This window comes from Anas acuta, chromosome 5, assembly GCF_963932015.1.
Source record: "Anas acuta chromosome 5, bAnaAcu1.1, whole genome shotgun sequence".
NCBI classification, from domain to species: Eukaryota; Metazoa; Chordata; class Aves; order Anseriformes; family Anatidae; genus Anas; species Anas acuta.
In genome coordinates this window covers 65,155,767-65,174,356 of record NC_088983.1, presented here as the reverse complement: position 1 = coordinate 65,174,356, position 18,590 = coordinate 65,155,767, and the positions used below count along the sequence as shown (strand labels likewise).

Below are 18,590 nucleotides of genomic sequence, written 5' to 3'. Positions count from 1 at the left end.
CCTAGAAAACATAATGGGAAGCAAGTGAGGAAAGCTAAAGCTGAGTGGACGCAAGAGGAACACTTACTGATTCAGGATCCCTCTGCTGTTCAAGGAAGGCTGAAAACTCCACCAGCCTGAGCTTGGTCGTACCAATCGATCGGCCTTGCCATGCAGGGACCGAGGGAGCTGGAGCTGACGTAGGCTCAAATCCTAAAGCAAAGAAACCATTTTCATGAAGAAGTTGATTGTTCCTCAGTTTAAAATGTCTGAATTAAATATTATCAGGAATCACCCATGTAGCCCATTGGTCATTCATATTAATTTTAACAAGAATTCAGCGACTTAAAATAAGAACAACAAAAAGCAATGTGTGGAAAACAAGGTCCCAACAGAGTAAGCTAACGTTGGTTTAATTAAAAGATCTGCTGCTTTGTTTGCTTGGGCTTGTAACTAACCATAGAATTTTTGTTTAAATTATATACTAGATTGCAGAGATTTCTAGAAACTTCACACGGATTTACAGCTGACCCTTCCTTGGAAACAGGCAGCAAGACTCAGAGGAGATATTACTAACTGGGGAGTCAGGAGAATGGGCCTCCATTTCTGGCTCCTAATGTGTCATGTTACAAGTAAATCACCTTTTTTTTTTTTTACCTGTTTCTCCTGCCACTTTCAAATCCTCTCTCTGCTATTTAGAGTACAAGCTTCCCAATGCAGGGACTGTCTCTTACTATGTATTTGCACATTGGGTTCTTGACTTCTTTTGGAGCTTTTAGGCATCATTATATTACAGATAATAATACATAATTACTGTAGAGAGCTGAATCATACTCTAAAAAGAAAAAGAAAATTTTAAATTGATAATAAAGAGGGAATGACATGATCTAGAGAGAGAAGGGATGTTGACCACCATTTCTAATTCACTTCAAGAGAATAAATAAATGCTATCTCTTGCGTCTCATTGTGGAAAATTAAGTGAGAAGGAAACAAAACAGTAAAGAAAGAAGAGAAAGGCTGTGTCTGAAAGGCAGAAACTGATCTTGGGAGAGACACAGGCACAAGAAAGGTTAGAAAACCAAGATGAACCTTAACTGGTTTGAGAAGCAGGGAGAGGTCACAGATAGCGGATATGCTCATATCTCACAGCGGGAGTTTGGGAGCTGGCTCCAAACCTCATATTTAGGCAATGAAGATTTGAGGCTTGTGTGAAACAGGGAATTACAAAAGTGACTGGTTAGACGTGGACAGGAATTCTGATGAAGGAAAAACTATGTATGATTTCTGGCTGATTTTGAAATACTAACAATCCTATTTTGAAAGAAAACATAGAATAAAAGAAGATGATTCTGAATGTGTGACTTAGAGAACAATTTAATAAATAAGGAATATCAAAAGAAAGGAAATAATCAAGGATGCAGAAAGGTAGTTATAACTACTGTATGGTATTATATAGCAGGAATTTAAAAACTAAACAAAAAGTAAGAAAGTGTCAGAAAACTGCAGGTCAGAGTCAGAAGTATGTGTACTTTTGGCAAGGGAGATGTAAAGTTAATTGTCATTTACAAAGAAGTAATACACTTTCCTGAAATTATGCATGAAACAAACATGGGAAAAGGAGCATGGAAGTAGCCGTAGAAAGGGCTTGATTGGTTTGAGCAAAGGAAGTCACAACAAACATTAAGCACTTATCAAAGCGGTACCAGGCAGATCTGAACCTTTTTGTGGAGGCGTGGGAGGGGGGGTGGAGGGGTGGGTGTAAACAGTTATCAACAACCCGATGCATAGATGTGTCTTGTACTTAAGGTTAAACATAAATGGTTCTGGACTACTTTTTACCCTCAATTTAAAATAATGAAAGCTTATTCTTGTTAAAGATGGAAGTGAGATTAAGCTATTAAAATATAAACAAGAATCCTACTATTCTTGCTTTACTGTAGCATTTTCCTACAATATGAAATGCTGACTAGAGATCATATATCACTTACGTACGAGTGCTTCCCATCTAAAATGTAAAAACACCAAATATCCCAGACCCACTGCTTTTCCCTCATATATAGCCAGGTACTACGACATTGGTATTTGTTTGTGACTCGTCTTTGGCTCGACAAATGGGGCCATAGATACGGAGTAGTGGCTCTGTCCATGTCAGGAATGAATACATCACATCCAGGACACAACTCGCATATTTTAAAAGGTGACTATAAATGAATGAATTACCTGAAATGGGAGCTGTGACTGATGGCTGTATAGGATAGGCCTGCTGAACGAATGGCTTTACACTGGAATAAATAGTTACACAAAAATCATACACCATGCCATCTACAGTAAATTCCATTACAGTCACATACACAGTTAATGAGCTCTACCCACAAACGTATCTCTTCCTTACATAGAATATTTAACAAACAATAAATAGTCAATAGCAAGAGACGGGGCATGAGAATTACACCCAACATGTTGAAGTGAGAAACTTGTCCACACTCGGTCATACAGTGGGAAACCTAACCTGCCGGCTGCAATTATTGCAGCAGACACGGATGGAGACTGCTTTACCTCCCAATAAATCCAGAGGACACTGAAGTACTGGGGCACAAAGACTCCTTCCCATGGACCTCAAGGAAATAAGGTGGGGACAACTTGAAAAATAAGGCTGGGAGTTGTTGCTTCAGAGACTGCTTCAGGGCTAAAAATATGACACATGACGATTGCCGGAAGGCTTCCCCTGTAAAGTGCTGTTGCTACCAAGGGGCAGTGACCCCATTGACCACTAACAGGTTGTCATCTGCCCTGCAGGAAAGTAAGTCCACCTTCTCTCCAGTACTGCTTAGATATTTAAATGAGGGTGGAGGTATCTGTGCTGGAAACCTATTCACAGGCAAAACCTTATTAGTTGCTTCCCTGGCATCATCATTGCATCTTAACATGTGAAGAGAGAAAAAGGAGTGTGAGCATTAGGGATTTAGCCTCAGTTGTGAGGACTGTGATCCCCTACAACTTTTCAAATGTGAGTTCACATCACTGTAAGGCTCTTCCTTTCCCTACAACTACTTTTTCCTTCTTTTTAGAAAAAATCATAAATTATTGCCTCATTAATATCCTCTGCCAGCAAAGTGCACAAGCCAGCCCCATGTTGCATACAGAAAAAAATATTTTAATTTCGAGACTTACTCTTGCGAGGATCCAGGCTGCCCCGTTTGAATCATGCCCGGCCAAAACTGGAAGAGGAAAAACAAACAAGCAGACTCACAATTGTTTTCTCTGTTGAAAGATTTTGGCTGTTTCTGAACAAGCATGATTCCTTTTGCAAAGGCAAGTGAAAGCATTAATCTATTCATTCAACCTTAGTTTTCTACTGAACAGTGTTAGAGAATATAGGGATTTTTTTGGGACTCAGCTAACAACTTACCCCAGGTGCCCCAGGAAATGTAGGACGGGGAATTCCTGGCAGGCCCAGCTTGTTGTGAATAGCAGTAGCTGAGACTATCTGAGCTGATGACATTGCTGCCATGTGCTGGAGTGCTTTGTCCTTTGCTGTCTGATCCTTTAATATGACAATTACATGGAGTCTTAAAACATTTGGCACAACAAACGATGTTAAATAACTGCAGCTACAAGCACACAACTAAAAAATTAAAAAGCCACACGGAAAATGCAAAAATAACAAACCATGCAGGAAAAAAAATACAGCACAGAGGCTAACACTCAAACTACCTCAAGGCAAAACCTCCTCTCAGACATGCATGGTAGACCTGAATTCTCACAGTCTGCTCTGCCAACATGCAGGAGGCTCTGGGAGAGCAAACTGCTGCCCACTTATTTATTTGGGCAAATTCTGCTGATTTTAAATCACACTGGAGTAAACACAGTCTGCTGCTAAGGCTCTGCCTGCAGGACAGGGATCACTGAGATTTGAGCTCTATCATTTAGATCTAAGAGAAGTTTGCCTTTAGTATTACGTGGTAAAATGAGAACACAGAACTGCAACTGACTGTAAACAATGACAGACTTATCTTAATGCTTACAGGCTTAGACACATTTCAGAGTCTGTTTTACAACAAATATTTTAAGCATTAGATCACAAAAATACAAATTACATTTTAAATTTCGAATTGTGGTGCTTCACTAATATAAAGTGTTCCCAAAGAAAAACAGCCATAACATTTCTGCTGTTTTCAAGCATATAGGAACAAGTTTAGGAAAAGATGGGTTGTTATTGATTACTTGTATTAGAGCTGCACTCGGAGTCCTAGTCACTGCCAATCATGTATGATCACAGAATAGAAAAGGAAAGCCTCTTAATGCAACAGGGTTAATTAAGTGGGTATTTTAGGTCAGGTAAAATAAGTAAACAACAGACTGTTACTATCTGGTAAAGTGCAGTTCCTCATCTGGAAGTACTGGATTAATACGTGCTAATATTTAGGTACATGACTTAGAATGAAGGAACACAAGCAATATTAAGCAAGGATTTTTTGGTTGTCTTGTTTTATTTTACAAGCAAAGTAGCAAGCATGCTGGCAACAGATGCATGCTCTTATATACAGTATATGACTTTGAACATATGCTCCCTCTAAAGCTTATATGTAGTAGTACTATAGGTGAGCAGTTCTTCGTTTGAATAGCTCCTTTAGAAACAGCACAGGCTGAAAGTACAAGAAAAGCTAGCCAAAAATTCTGCCAAGCACAGCTAAGGTACATAATACTTGGTGTAGTTAAAATACTTACCATGCTTGTTACCTGGATACAACAACAAACAGTTTATTAAAATGCTTGTGTAGAATAGCAAATTTTTAGCAAAATAAGAACAAAATAGTAAGAGACAAAGGAAGAGCAGCTTGCTCGGCATTAAATACTAGGTTTAAACAAATGCATTATTTTTACCTAGGGACTGATTCATTAAAAGGAAAAAATAAAAAATCTACAAAACTCTGGGCGTAAATGATGCCACCTCCCCGTGTGAAAGTTGCAGACAGTAAGCGCGGGGGATCACTGCTGTGCTTGTTTCCCCGAGCTGGGACACAGGGCCTCCATGGGCTTCAGCCTGGCGCCCGCTCACCCAGGAGAGCAGCAGGTGGAGCAGGGGAGCAGCTGCTGCCAGCAGCGTGCCCTCTGCACCTCACAAGGGGAGAGCCTCAAGCGCGATCTGCTTACAGCAGTAGTAAGATTGGCGGGCCCATGGGAGCTTCCTGCACAGCAGGGCAGGACGCTGCTTTCTGCCCTGTCTAAACCTCGGGAGCACCACGCTTCAGCTGATGATACATCTACAGAGCAGCTTCTGTCCTGTTGCTATGTGTGATCAAAACATGGCCGCTTCGCCAACCTGTAGCCTCCCCTTCTATCACCGTCTCACTTGGTAAGGGCTGCATGTCAGCTCTGCCCCTGCCTGCTGCTGGCACCCACCCCTGCCTGCCCCAGGATGGGAGGGTGTGCAGCAGAGGTTTGGCACAGGATGCTTTACTGACTGCCTTCAGATGCCTGCAGACCACGGGGCTAAAAATTGCCTTGGTAGGCGTTAAGAGGTGGCAATGTCCTGAGATCCACACAGCACTCCAAGGAAGCCAACCTCGCTATCATCCTGCATGGGCAGAAGGACCCTCTGTCATGAACACATGAGAAAGGGATGATAAAGGGCTTAAGGGATGTCGTTAAGCACTAACTGGCACAGACTATGGAGATACTAGCTCCATCAGGCCTTTCTGTGTCTTTTCCCCTGTATTTTGTTGTGTGAACTCCACACTTTCTTTTCACAGGAGCTGCAATGCTTAAACTGTCCTGTGAAGCTCTTACCCTCTAATAGCAGTAAGTCTGATGTGCCTTGACTTCAGAAACAGTGACACTGATTTGGGGAGGGAGGAAATATCTGCTGTTTTGTGATGTGAGAAGGGATGTTTCTCTCTTGGCAATTGCTGCTTTTCATCTAAGAATATTCTGCATTTTGTGATGGCCACTCATTCAGTCTTTTGATTACATTTTAGGAGGATGGAGAAAAATCAAAAATAGATAGGTGACTGCTAAGCAACACACCCCTTGCAGGAGGGCTAGTCTTCAGGAGTCTCATGGACTATTACAGAACTTCCCAGTGGTGACAAATCTGCCAGCTCTGCTGAACATCAAGATACTCAGTCAACATACATCAAAGGGAAATTTCACCTTTCGTAGGCTTAGGAACCTACGCATAGTCAGAAAACCATTTTTCTAAAAGTAGTTTTAACTTACACTGAAATGTGGAAGAAATCCAGTTCAAAATCAAATGCAAATGCTTAAAAGGTACTGACTTCTACTAGCACAAAGCACTTTCAGCTCCAGGAATGTTTTGTAGAGCTGGAAGGTGGTGGCTTGTGCTTGTATAATAAGGCAGACTTCACAGTCTTCAGAAAGAAATGGGAAAACCACATTTTGAAGCTGTTTATTTGAACTGAAATATCAGCTTGTCTGTGACTTAAAAAAACAAATATACCGGGCTTTTTTTTATGCTGTAGTGGAGAGTGCAAGTAACCAGCAGGGAATGACTTTCCACCTATCACTGCAATGTGCGCTTCTGGAATGAAACTTGGTAACTGATTAATAACACACAATGGTATTACATCACAGTTTAGGCGGCAAGAGAAGTAATATATCCAATTAAAACGGCAGGGGTAATTTAAACAGGCAGATTACAGTAATTACCCAGGTTGGAATTTGGCCAGGACAAATGGGTTAACACCCCTACTCTAGACAGGAACGTTGTGGGATTTTCAATGACCGCAAATAGTTAAGGCTTTGATTTCCTATCTTATCCGAGACAGAAAGGATTTGGTTTTGCTCGCTTGTGCTGCTGTGTGAAGCTGGAATTAATCTTTTCTGGTCAGTGAGTTTTATTCTGCTGTACGTAAAATAAGGTTGGTCCCATGTGCTGCAGAGTACCATGATGACGTTCGGCAGGGGCTGTGACAGGACAATATCTCCCATTGAATTATTAAATCCTGCTGGGGCTTAAGGTATTCCTTGGATAGGTCCCATCTGGCCCTGCCCTGGCTTGACCCTACTTAATTTATGAGCTCTGATGGGATTGCTGCTGCCCAGGAATGACGCTGTAGTAAGTAACAGGCTGCACTCTTCAACTGCTGTCTTCCTCTCTCCTTATAAAAGTCTTCTGTGCTGTGGTACGTAACTGGTGATGTTACTGAGACGGATTTACAGTGCAATCAATGAAAATCTGGAGGAGTTTCACTAAATCCCTAAAAGTCATCACTGTAATGGAGATCAAGATCTGCCTCTTGTTTCAGCCAACTGCTTCTGGCTACAGTTGCAAACGCTTTGTTTTTGGAAGGGGTAAGCTCTAAGAACCTAATGGAAGGAGACTATATAACTTTTAATGAATCAGGCCCTTGAGTTTTACTTTTCACCCATTAGTTTTGGAATGTAAAATACATAGTTAAGTTAGGTAGGAATAATACTCCAGTATCATCCAATTATAATTCTTAATATCCATAACAGCCCCATGTGAAACAAGAGTTCTACATGACAAGCACAAAGGGATTTATGCTTGACTTTCCTTTAATCCAACATAAACAGTAGAATAATTCAATCAATCAGTTCAAACTAGTTCCCCAGCAAAAAATAAAAACTGTTAGCCTAGAAGGATAAATGGGGCTTTGAATACCATGTTGTCTATGGCTTTGGAAAAAAAATCTAAGACAGTCTGAGGAAAATTATGCACAACAGAACACAATATTAATTCAAGCAGGCCTAAAACCTGTACGAATATTTAAAATAAAAAACTTTTGTAAGGAGAAAAATATGACATAAGAGAAGAAAAAACAATTGGCTCACAAAATTGATATTACAGTAACACTAACATAAAATAGTTTCCTAGTAAGCAATTTTGCAGATGTTATTTCTGCTCAGATCTTGTATTGATTCAAATAACCTTTGCAATAATTAGCTGTAGCTCAAAAAAAAAATAAACAAATCATGAAAATATACAATTGTTCTGGACAAAAGATAGAGAGCACTTCAGTGTTTCTAGCCCTGATCTCCAATTTGCTTATTATTAGAGAAGACAGGAGTAAATACAAAAGCTGGCTATTTCAGCCAGGCAATAGCTAATGCCAAGAAGAGAATGCGCATTCAAAGCTGTCCCAACTTGCTGCCTAATGAGTAGCAATTAATCCATCTTATTGTATTTCAAAATGCTGAAGACTCCATTCACATCAAAGGGAATTTTTCAAGGCTTTTATCATTGTTCATTTAAAAAGTATAGAGCTATCTTTAGCATTTTATAATTGACAACAATATTTTCTTTTTATCCCTCAATGTGGAATGTAGAATAATGGATTTTAAAACAGGTAATATGTGTGAACTGCAGGCATTTTAATGTTTCTTTTTGTCTCTGTCTAATTAATCTTGCACTATGAAAAAAAATATCTGAAATGAAAGTCTAAGATAGTTGTATATCCTGCTGTGAAGACCTTTACTCTTTGTTTAGGCACAACTTCCAATCCATCTTTTCTCCTGAAGGTAATTTTGGCACCCTGTCAGTGCAGAGGTGGGAAATGCTGCAACCTAACACTACAGACTGGTGTATTTGACATGGAAAAACATTAGAAAGTAAAAATTCTGCCTTGCCTTCTCCAGTCTCCACATGAGAGGAAATGTCATTAAGAGGAGTTGCCTTTCAGATCTGTCTCTTAACAACTGCTTTATCCCAGCCTCTCTTTTCTTTCTCATGAAGTGCAATTTCTCTAACCTCAGGAAGATTTTAATAACCTCAGAAAATCAAGATAAAATCTTTAAAGCAGGAGTGTTTTGCTGTTGTAAAAGAAATTAAAATGTACAACATCCCTGGAAGGGCTGATGAGACATTCTCAATTGGTGGTCCTGAAATGCAACAACAGCATTTACTGGTAAAACTTCTCTTTCTTGCAGGCTAAGGATCTATCCACCTGGAGCACCTCTAGGCACTTGTCCTCAAAGAAAAGGGACTTCAATGGACCAAGCAAACTTGATAACATACAGGCAAGTTTTCAACTGTTAGTTAAGCTTCAGTCATATTCTACCCAATGACATGGATAGATAAATTCAGTGCCATGAAGATAGCTCTGAAATCTTTCCACCCATTTGGATTTTTGCAGAATATAACCACAAGAAAATTTGTCAAGTCTTCTCCTTTCCATGAGCAGGGTTCAGATCAATGCAGGAAAGAAAGATTTCTTGGCCTAAACTAAACCCAGCAGGTATTTGGAAAAAAAGACTTAACTAGTTATACCCTTTGTCAAAGTAAAAGACCAGGGACTGTGGTCAATGAGATGGATTGGCTGTATCCTGAAAGACCAATAAGAAATCGTACTACAAGGAAAACTGCTAGCAAATGACATCAGCTGGGGAACAAGGGACTCTGAGCCATGCCCCTGCAAACCTCAAATCCCTGATCATAATTATTTCAGCAAAAGCAGCACCAGCACCCAGGGAACCACCACCTTCTCTGCAGTAACCTTCCCTGTGTACATGTGGGAGGTGTACAGAGGCGTGAGGTCTGGTGGCAAGAGAAAGAAACACATAAGATAGAGATGTCCTCAGCTCAGGGCTGACTGAACTCATAGTTACAGACTGGCATGAAGAATCTCTGGATTTTGTCCACAGGGTGCTTTCCCCTCATGCTGTAGGTGGGAAATCTGACAATCTGACATCAAGTGCATATGTTATTTTCAGTAGTAGTTGTTTTCCCGGAAGCCACCAATCAAGGGTTTTACAGAGTAATTGTAAGAGATAGCTCACTGCTAAAATGGTGAGAGTGGCCCAGGTCAGAAGCAGTTGTTCCCCTTGGCTATCTTCTTCCTGGTTTTCCCTTTGCTAGGAAATGCTGGCAGCACTACTCCAGGAGGATGAGAGCCCATCATCTTCCAGGGGAGGGGTTGATGGGGCAGTCTGGGCTGCTGTCAAAGTGGTCCCCGATGAAACAGTGAGAATATGCAGATGCCAACATGTATTCATCTTGACTTCATTTCACATCAGTGATGTCCTTCTCAGGCAGTTTTCAAAGGACTTTGGAAAATATGGATAGTTCAATACAGGAATAATGAGAAAAATATAGGCAGTGGTGCTATATAAAATGTTTGGAGTAATGAGGTTTCTTCTCAAGTCCAAAACTAGCAGCTTCTCCCAATTACAGTGAGTACTTGCGGCTCCTAGGAAGAAAAAAGTGAGGGCTATCTTCCTGATAAAGTAGCTCCTTTACAGCACCTTCTTGCATGTAAGTTTCAGCTCTTCCATTTAGGGAAAAAATGGAGGAGGCTGCAACTTCTCTGGAAGTGTCCCATGCAAGAGGGTAGATGCCATGCCATGGCACCTCGTTCATTGAGACCAAGAACAGCAAGAAAAAGAGGAAGGAGATGGGGAGAACCTGTCTCCCTTGCTATTTCTGGGCACTTCTCAGGCCAAGGGTCCTAGAGGAGTTGCATGGGCTGTGTTGGGTCTCCTGGGGCAGCTAAATTGCGGGGGCAGGATGACTACCTGGAGGCAGCAGAGACAGGATGAACTGCCTAAGACCCACTGGACAGAAGGGTGGGCTGAAGGACATGGCAGTGTTTGCCACTGGTGATTCCTGAAGAGAGGCAAGTTCAGGGGCTGGCAAAACTCTCACTAGCATGCTCTCCGTACCCACGGAGCAGCTGTTGAAGCAAACACCTTCTGTACAGTAGCAGGGACGTGGATATGGGAGACTCTTGATGAATCAATACATTTTTTGCATCAAATCGGCGGCTCCCCTATTCTCCGCTCAGCTTTGGGAGAGCTACAACCCACTGATGGGTGGGAAGTGGCAGCAGGATTGGAATGTCTTATGAAATACCTTGTTGCCCTAACGTATCTTTCCTTCTTCAGGCAACTCCTCAAAATGAAAAATCCCTCTGGATCTCTATTTATTCCAAATGCCATCTAGGCTAGATGTTTCAAATATAACCTAACAAGAGGTTAGCTAGCTGCTTTCTCCTTTGGAAAGCTTCAGTAAAAGTCAGATAGCAGGTGCAGCAATTAAGAATTTTGTTTATTTATTTTTTGCTTTAAAAACGTCTTTGTATTTTATTTTTGGCATTGAGAAAAGGAAATATTTTAAATGAGTAAATCCAAAAATTTTGTTAGGCTTCTAAGCCTGCATTTTGGTATCTAGGTGGGTTTCCTGATTTTTGTAGCCGCGAGTGCTCAACAGTCCTATAAAACGCCCTGAGAGCTGCTGGTGCTGAGCACGTCTGAAAGTAAGGCAGCTTACTCACATACTTAATTTTAGGCATCAAGGATTGACAATTTAAGCTTAAAATGCTACATATCTCTGTAGTATTGCACCCTTGGTTAAAAAGCAGTATGTTTAGGTTGTCTTAGTTGTTCTTTACAAACCCCAACTGCTCAGCCAGTGCAGCTAAAAAGCCAGCCACCAACAGCCATACAAGCTTGCCAGCATGCTGCCCACTGCGGACAAAAAACCCAGTGCTTCTGTCAAGAAGGCCTATTACACAGCCAGGCTGTTATTTATACACTGCAGTTTCAGGATTGTGGTAAGCATCTGCAGTGCTCACCACTTAGCATTGTGAAATTACTTTCTGAAACATTTTTCCTTTTCAGCTAGAACAAAAACATGATTTGTTCTCATCTGAGGAAAAAAAATCAACAAAAATAAAAAAGGAGGGAAGTAAAAGATTTACAAGTTCCTTTGCTTTTTATTAAAAAGAAAAAAAAAATCTACAGCAAAAATTGCAAAACACCCTCTTCCACTTTTAAGTAATATGAAAACAAAATGAGTCCCAGGGTCTCCACTGGAAAACTTGAAAAAACAAGCAATCCAAGAAATCCCCATTAAACATTTCCAAGAGTTTCTTTTTAGTCTTAGAATATACTTCATGGAAACCAGGGAAAATGGGGACGTGTACATTTCATTATGTCAGATTAAGTAAACACACTTAGTTTTCCCTGAACAGGGCTCTGACTGAGGCTCTCCAAAGATTAAATGCCAATATTTTACTTTAAAAAAAAAAATAAAAAAATCAGAGAATCTTGTAAATAGTATGTAACTTCAGGTAATACTAGATTGTACTCCAGTAACACCTTGTAGCTAGAGCAATCGGGATAAGCTGTGCTCTCTGGTACAATGTATTTAAGTATTCTTGATAGTATTTCAAAAGCAGAGAAAAAAACATTTGGGAATGAAAAAAAATTACCCCAATTATCTCTCAGGAAAAAAAAAAAAAAAGAAAAAAAAAAAAAGGAAAAAGCATCTACACAACTGCTTAAAAACCGTGTGTATTTAAATACACCCCTAGCACTCAACTATTAAAAAACAAAACCAAAAAATAAACTAACAGGTTAAAAATCAGGTTTAGGTGCTGAGGTGTTACAAAGAATAGCTCACTTTGCATCTGGACAGTGTTAAAACAATGTTTTTAATGTGAATGCTAGTGCAGAAATTGGAGATTAAACACAAAGAGACACAGACAGCTACCACATGCAGGAAAACGAGGTTACAGGCACGGCAGCACCAGGCGCTCGTCCATCACCGCGGGGAGGAGGAAGGGACAGGCATAGCAACCACAAGCCCAAAAGCAGAAAAGCGCATACCTTCAGCTTGGAATGAAAATCACGAGATTTCCTTCTGGCAAGAACCTGAATGTGACTAGACACCTGCAGGGTAGGGGAAGGGAGGAAACAAAGGAAAAGCCTGTAACCATGGAGATGAAAAGCCCCCTACAACTGGGCAAGCCAAACGTACCTTAATGGCGGCTTGAATTTCTCGAACTTTCTTTCTTGCTAAGACCTGTATGTGACTAGACACCTACATTGTTCAGGTTTATAGGAAAAAAAAAAAACAACAAACAAACAAAAAAAAAGAAAAAACAAAAAGCAAATCAAATTTAAAATATCTATTTTTATCTTAAAAAAAAACAACCAACCAAACAAAAAAAAAAAAAATGTTTCTGAGGGGATTCAGTTATTTGCATCTTCAGTAAGCTCTGCTGTTAAAGATACCACATTCCCAGCCAGATACCAAGCTCTTAGTACTGAGGCTTAACAGTACAGGTCATCACTGCAGTGATTTCATTAAGGGAAAAAAAGTGGAACCCACCAGGTTGTGCACTCAGCTACAAGAGAGAAGACACAGTTCGCAGCTGGCTGCAGCCCACGTGCTTTGGGACTGACCCCATCCACAGCCGGGTCCCGCATTCTGGTGCAGGGAGCCCACAGGGTTTCCCCCCGTCTGCCAGAGCTGCAGACACCCACCCTGACCTCCTGACACTAGGCTGGAGACGTTAGGCCAGTGAGAAGTCTCATCCATTGGTTAGGCTGGTGCTCTGCAGCTCCAACAAGGAGCCTCAGGGTGTGTTTTGGCCCCACTGCTATGCCCCAAGTTCTGGACCAAATGGTAAAATATTGACACAATACAGGTCCCAGAACCTATTCTGCCTTTCTCTGCAATCTCAGCATCAAGTCCACCTGCAAAACACTTATGTAAGCAGAGACCAGTAACTTGGCACCAGTTCAAGCAATGTCCAGGTTTGGCCCACTGTCATTACGTTTTGCGTTTCGATAAGAAATGTGTACAAAGTCAGTCCTGCACAAGATGTTATGGGCCAGAAGTTATTGCCTGTGCAGTGAAGGGTCTGGGCCCTGACTGACATTACTGTTTACTCAGGCACGTGCTGAAATCCATGATATTGATGCTGAGGGTTTACTGATGCTGTCCAGCATTGCTCAATACTGCTCAGCATCCTGCAGACCTGTGTGAAGGTTTAAAAACAGCTAAAGAAAAATCTTTTATTCTTATTTGTCCCAGGGCATACCATACCAGGTGGTGTGCAATTTTCCTAAGTTACAATTCCTGTCTGGGAAAGAACACAAGCAAAAGAAAAGGAGAAACAAAGCTTCATTTCCTCCCTCTGTAAGTCTATTCCATGACAATAGCACGCAAACACACACACAAAAAAAGCCTGTATTTTTAGTAGAGAAGCAAATAATAATACATAAATGAGCATGGCTCCTGAAGGACACTTTCAGGGACTTCTTCAGGAAACAGCTCAGGAACCACTGCAGTAATTCAGTGTTATACTATTAATAAGCAATTTTGTAGTCAAACACGTAGACCAAGTTTTGACACGTGTTCACTTGTTTTGCTTTCAGTGGGATATTAGTGGTGTTAAAGGTTATACAGGAAGCACAATCATAACATTTAATTGCTCAGTTGAAACTCAGATATAATGACAACTGAACTTTTCTAGACAATTGTCAAAAGTGATTTATGAAAAATTACAGAGGGACATATGTATGGAGGCAGAACATCACTATATGTAAACCATCACAACCCTCTTGGCTTCACTGCGGCTCTACCAGCATATACTGGCCAAAGATCTAGCCCCCATAGTATGTGTTTCTACTTCTGATGCAATTTTAAGATCTCCAGTGTAGCCCCCGACAAGAAGAGTTCACATGGGCTTAACAGGGTAGAGCTTGCAACTTTTGTCTTTTGTTTCAGATTTCTTTGCCAATCTTTTATTTATTCCCTCTCCATGTACTACAGTTTCTCTCTTTTCTCATGGCTTTTTTCATCCCTCGTACATATGTTTTCTTCCCAATTTACAAAGGACACCACCCAGGGCAAAATATCACCCAGCTCAAAATGCTTTGAATACGAGCGTTGGCAGCAGGCCATCCTTGTGTGTGCTGACTCAGCGTCACCTTTCTCTGCATTACAAAACACGTGTAGCATGCAAGCATATGAGTCTCTGCCTTCCCCTTCATCACTCACATGGAGGTGGAGGAGGGGAATCTCGCACTTCATGTTAGAGAAAGCAAGGGGACTCTGCAATTTGCGAAGCATTTTGAAACAGCGCAAGGGTTTAGTAACCACCACCAGAGCGTGTGCCTTCTGTAAGGCTGCTGATCACCATGGATATGACTAAATCCTTTAATTTATAATATAAGTTAATGGTTATGTGATAATCACCTAAAGAAGACTTAAGACTGGTTAGAGGTTTATTCTGAATTGTTGAATGAAATCTTACCATAGTCACAGACCAGGAGCCTGAAGGCTCTTAGGGTATTTTTTTTTAAATTATTATTTCATCCTGTAGCAAGTACTGTCCATGAGCTGAGAGTATGATTAGGATCAGTCCTCCTACTTTTTATTCATTTGCCTTTCATATCCAAGAATCATAAATGTTAAAATATGGGTGAATTGGCTGAACATTTAGAAGCTCCATTATTCACCATCTCAAAATAATTATTCCATTGTGTAATTGTCCATATAGAGAAATAAGGCACAATACTTTATGCTTCTACTTTTACTTTTGTTTTTTTTTTTTCCCCAAATACAGGGGATAGTATCTTCATGTACACATAGGCTAATAAAAAATGCACCTCCAACTGTCAAGGAAATTATGCACAACACAGAAATTTGGAGTTTTAAATATATGTCTTAAAAGCATATATTAAATCAGAACAGTGAAGTCAACACATCATCTCATCAGAGCTGAAGCACAGACAGCCACTGCAGCCAAAATGCCATGTTTTGTCATTCACTGACATGCATACTTCCCCACCGGGTTATTTTACCTGCTTCCTGGTTCGTGTCTTCCCTGTTCTAAGTTTGATGTATCTGGCTATCAATTCATTCCTACCTGAAACAAAGAAAAATGCATGGTAAGAGACAAGCAGCACCACACCATCAAAATATTGGTATTGAAGTCCTGCAGCTGTTCACAGGCAGAGAGGCAACACCTTGGCCAATGTCCAGGCTGGTCTCAGGCTGAAGACCTCCCATCCTGGGGGCTGACAAGATGTTTGGGCTCCCTTAGTTTAGCTTTTGACTACACCAGGTGTATGATTCTTCAATCATACATTATGCTACTTAATACAAACTAACATTTTCTTTACAAGTAATTTCCTTCCCAAATACTGCTGACGTGGAAGATAACAGTTTTATGTGGTGCCCTGTTTGTTTTCACTACATATTATGTTACTTCTCCATGTGTTGTAATAACTTAAATATACTTGTTCAACAAGTCCTAAGTTATGAAGCTATTTGCATTCAGCACAGGGGAGAAGCATTGAAAATGAGAAAACTGATTTAGCAGCAAGTTGAAAATGGGAAGGCTAAGAAAATAACTTGTTACCCACCAAGTTATTTTGAAGTGGATGAGTACATAGCTGGGGACTGCAGAAAGACACTAGACCAGCCAGAGGCTCAAACTCGAAAGGGTCTGATGTTGTGAGGGACTGACATGAAGTTTTAATGAAGCATGCCTGCTTCTGAATGGTATATTGTTGACTGGAAGACTGAACACAATTTGTTTAACTAGACCGTCATTTTCCTTTTTTCTTCCATTTCCTTTTGTCTCCCTCTCTGAACTTTATTTTACACCCTTTGTATAACGTCCAATGGCTCTTGTCTCTTCTACATATTCTTTGTTAAATGTGTACTAGAATAAGAAATACCAATGTGTCTCAGATCTGAGCTGTATTTCCTCCAAGTCCCTTTTTGTTTGCCTGGATCGTGTGTCAGGCTTCTCACAATGTGCCATGGTAATGGTGATGTGAGGCTGTTCAGCAGGCCTCTTCAGGACAAAAATCAAGAGGTAAATTTTGCACGAGCAATCTAATAAACAACCAACATTTCTGCACACAAATGAGGGTTTTCTGCATGCAAAAGGAGCAGCTAGTTGCCTAGCTTCACAAAAAGACCTTGTCTTCTGCCTGGACAACAGTCCTGCAGTGTGTGGTGCCAAGAAGTTACCTGTCCCCACATGGAGCCATGGGCTTCATGTTCATGAGGTGAAACTCGCGTAATACTCAGCTTCTGTATCTCAGTATTCTCAAACTTTCATTATCATCATCATCATCCAAATAGTTCAAACAAGGAAGAACAAATCTGTAGAGAATTGAAACACTGCTTTACCCTTAACAACAAATCCCTGCAAAAGCGGGAACAGCAGCACTTCTAGGACCAACAACTGAGTACAGACAACTGATAATGTATAACAACTACACTTATTTCATGGAGGTATTAGGATGAGACCGATTTTGACTCCTGCTGCTTCTGAGGCCTAATGTCCACTGTGAGTGAATTTTCGTACATATGCCTGTCCCCCTGTGCTCCTGTGCAATAACAGCAGCTACCCCATAGTGGCACGACTGCATATTCACTTGCAGGTGAGCACATGAACAAATGAAACTGCTTTACCCTTCATCAGTATTAAATGGGAAAGTTCTACTTTCCCATTTAATGGGAAAGTGTCAGACAGTTCGGAAAATGAAACTGAGGGAAACATTGAGAGCCTGAGAACTCAGCACAAGACAGAAGAGGAAACAACAAGCCATGATGACACGTAATACTAAACAAGCTTTAGGCAAGAGTTTCACAAAATCTTTTGGCAGAGGCTTGGTATTTTTCATGACTCTATACTGTTCCTTAAGGTCGTCCTTATCAGCAGCTGGTGACTTTGAAAGGCCAGTGACCCTAAAAGGTGATATAAAGAATGTGTTGGCATCTCCATCCCCCAGTCTGCACTGACCATGTTTGGGATACATAGTCACAGCACAGGTCACTCCAGCCATCCCTACCCGTTAAGGCAGGCCTGTGCAGCCCTCAGCTGCAGCCAAGGCAGGAAGAGTTAAACCTTCTCATGGCTTCACAGTCTTCTTCCAAGTCAAGAGAGCTAAAAAATCTGTCTTTAAAAGAAGTCTCAGAATCTCAGGCAGCCACTTAACAGGAAAACAGTTTTATAAAAAACACCAAGCACTGAAAGTCTAGACTGTATTATTCAAAATATCAGTCAAGTGCTGTCTCCAGTTGAGCCCCCAGTCCATCCATGAAGTGCTCTCACTTGAATTGAGAGGGGTTTTTACTAGCCACTCTCCAGCCTGGCAGGGGTATGACTAACAAGATTGTGGTTTTGCAATATGATGTCTTCCCTTAAGGTGAGGTCTAGCTGGAGCTCAGCTCAAGAAGAGTCAACATGGCATGGAATAATGTGTCAAGGAGGAGGAGCTCTACAAGAAACCATGCAAAGTGACCAAGGCAACAGCTTTGTTTTCCTTACAGCCATGTTTTCAACACAGAAAAGAAATATGCACCCAGCATAGCCAGAGCAGAAGATATTCAGGCCTCACAAGGCTCAATAAATATCTTCTGCCTAGCCAGAATGATCTGAAAAGAAAAAATACCTGTTCTGGACCACCAAAAAGCCATAAACACAAACATAAGACACTAATATAAGCACTGCCTGACATACACACGTAGAGATGTCCCCTAGTAAAAGCTTACAGCCTTTATCTTATCTACCAAACACTGACGCTCTTCTTTACCAGCTCGGACAGATACTAACAGGAAAGATCTTATCTCCAGACCTACCAAGACATAGAGAGGATTTTAGAGAAAGGAATCATGGAATCACAGAATTGTAGGGGTTGGAAGGAGCCTCGAGAGATCATCAAGTCCAACCCCCTGCCAAAGCTGGTTCCGTAGAGCAGGCTGCCCAGGTAGGCATCCAGACAGGCCTTGAATATCTCCAGAGAAGGAGACCCCACAACCTCCCTGGGCAGCCTCTGTCAGTGCTCCGTCACCCTCAGCATGAAGAAGTTCTTTTGCA

General features: G+C 41.0%; 1 protein-coding gene across 12 annotated transcripts in view; it reads right to left on the bottom strand.

The window, feature by feature from the left end:
* Positions 1-18,590, bottom strand: part of TEAD1 (TEA domain transcription factor 1) — a 166,115-nt gene that overhangs the window by 31,694 nt on the left and 115,831 nt on the right. For 2 of the 12 annotated variants that reach the window (XM_068685392.1, XM_068685390.1), the window contains 8 exons: positions 15,556-15,620; positions 12,719-12,781; positions 12,568-12,630; positions 4,708-4,719; positions 3,389-3,523; positions 3,151-3,197; positions 2,200-2,261; positions 68-192 (listed from right to left, as the gene is read on the bottom strand). In XM_068685392.1, the coding sequence (XP_068541493.1) occupies positions 68-192; positions 2,200-2,261; positions 3,151-3,197; positions 3,389-3,523; positions 4,708-4,719; positions 12,568-12,630; positions 12,719-12,781; positions 15,556-15,620 (572 nt within the window). The remainder of the gene's footprint in view (positions 1-67; positions 193-2,199; positions 2,262-3,150; positions 3,198-3,388; positions 3,524-4,707; positions 4,720-12,567; positions 12,631-12,718; positions 12,782-15,555; positions 15,621-18,590) is intronic. The other 10 variants (XM_068685393.1, XM_068685391.1, XM_068685397.1 and 7 more) reach the window with 5 other exon arrangements.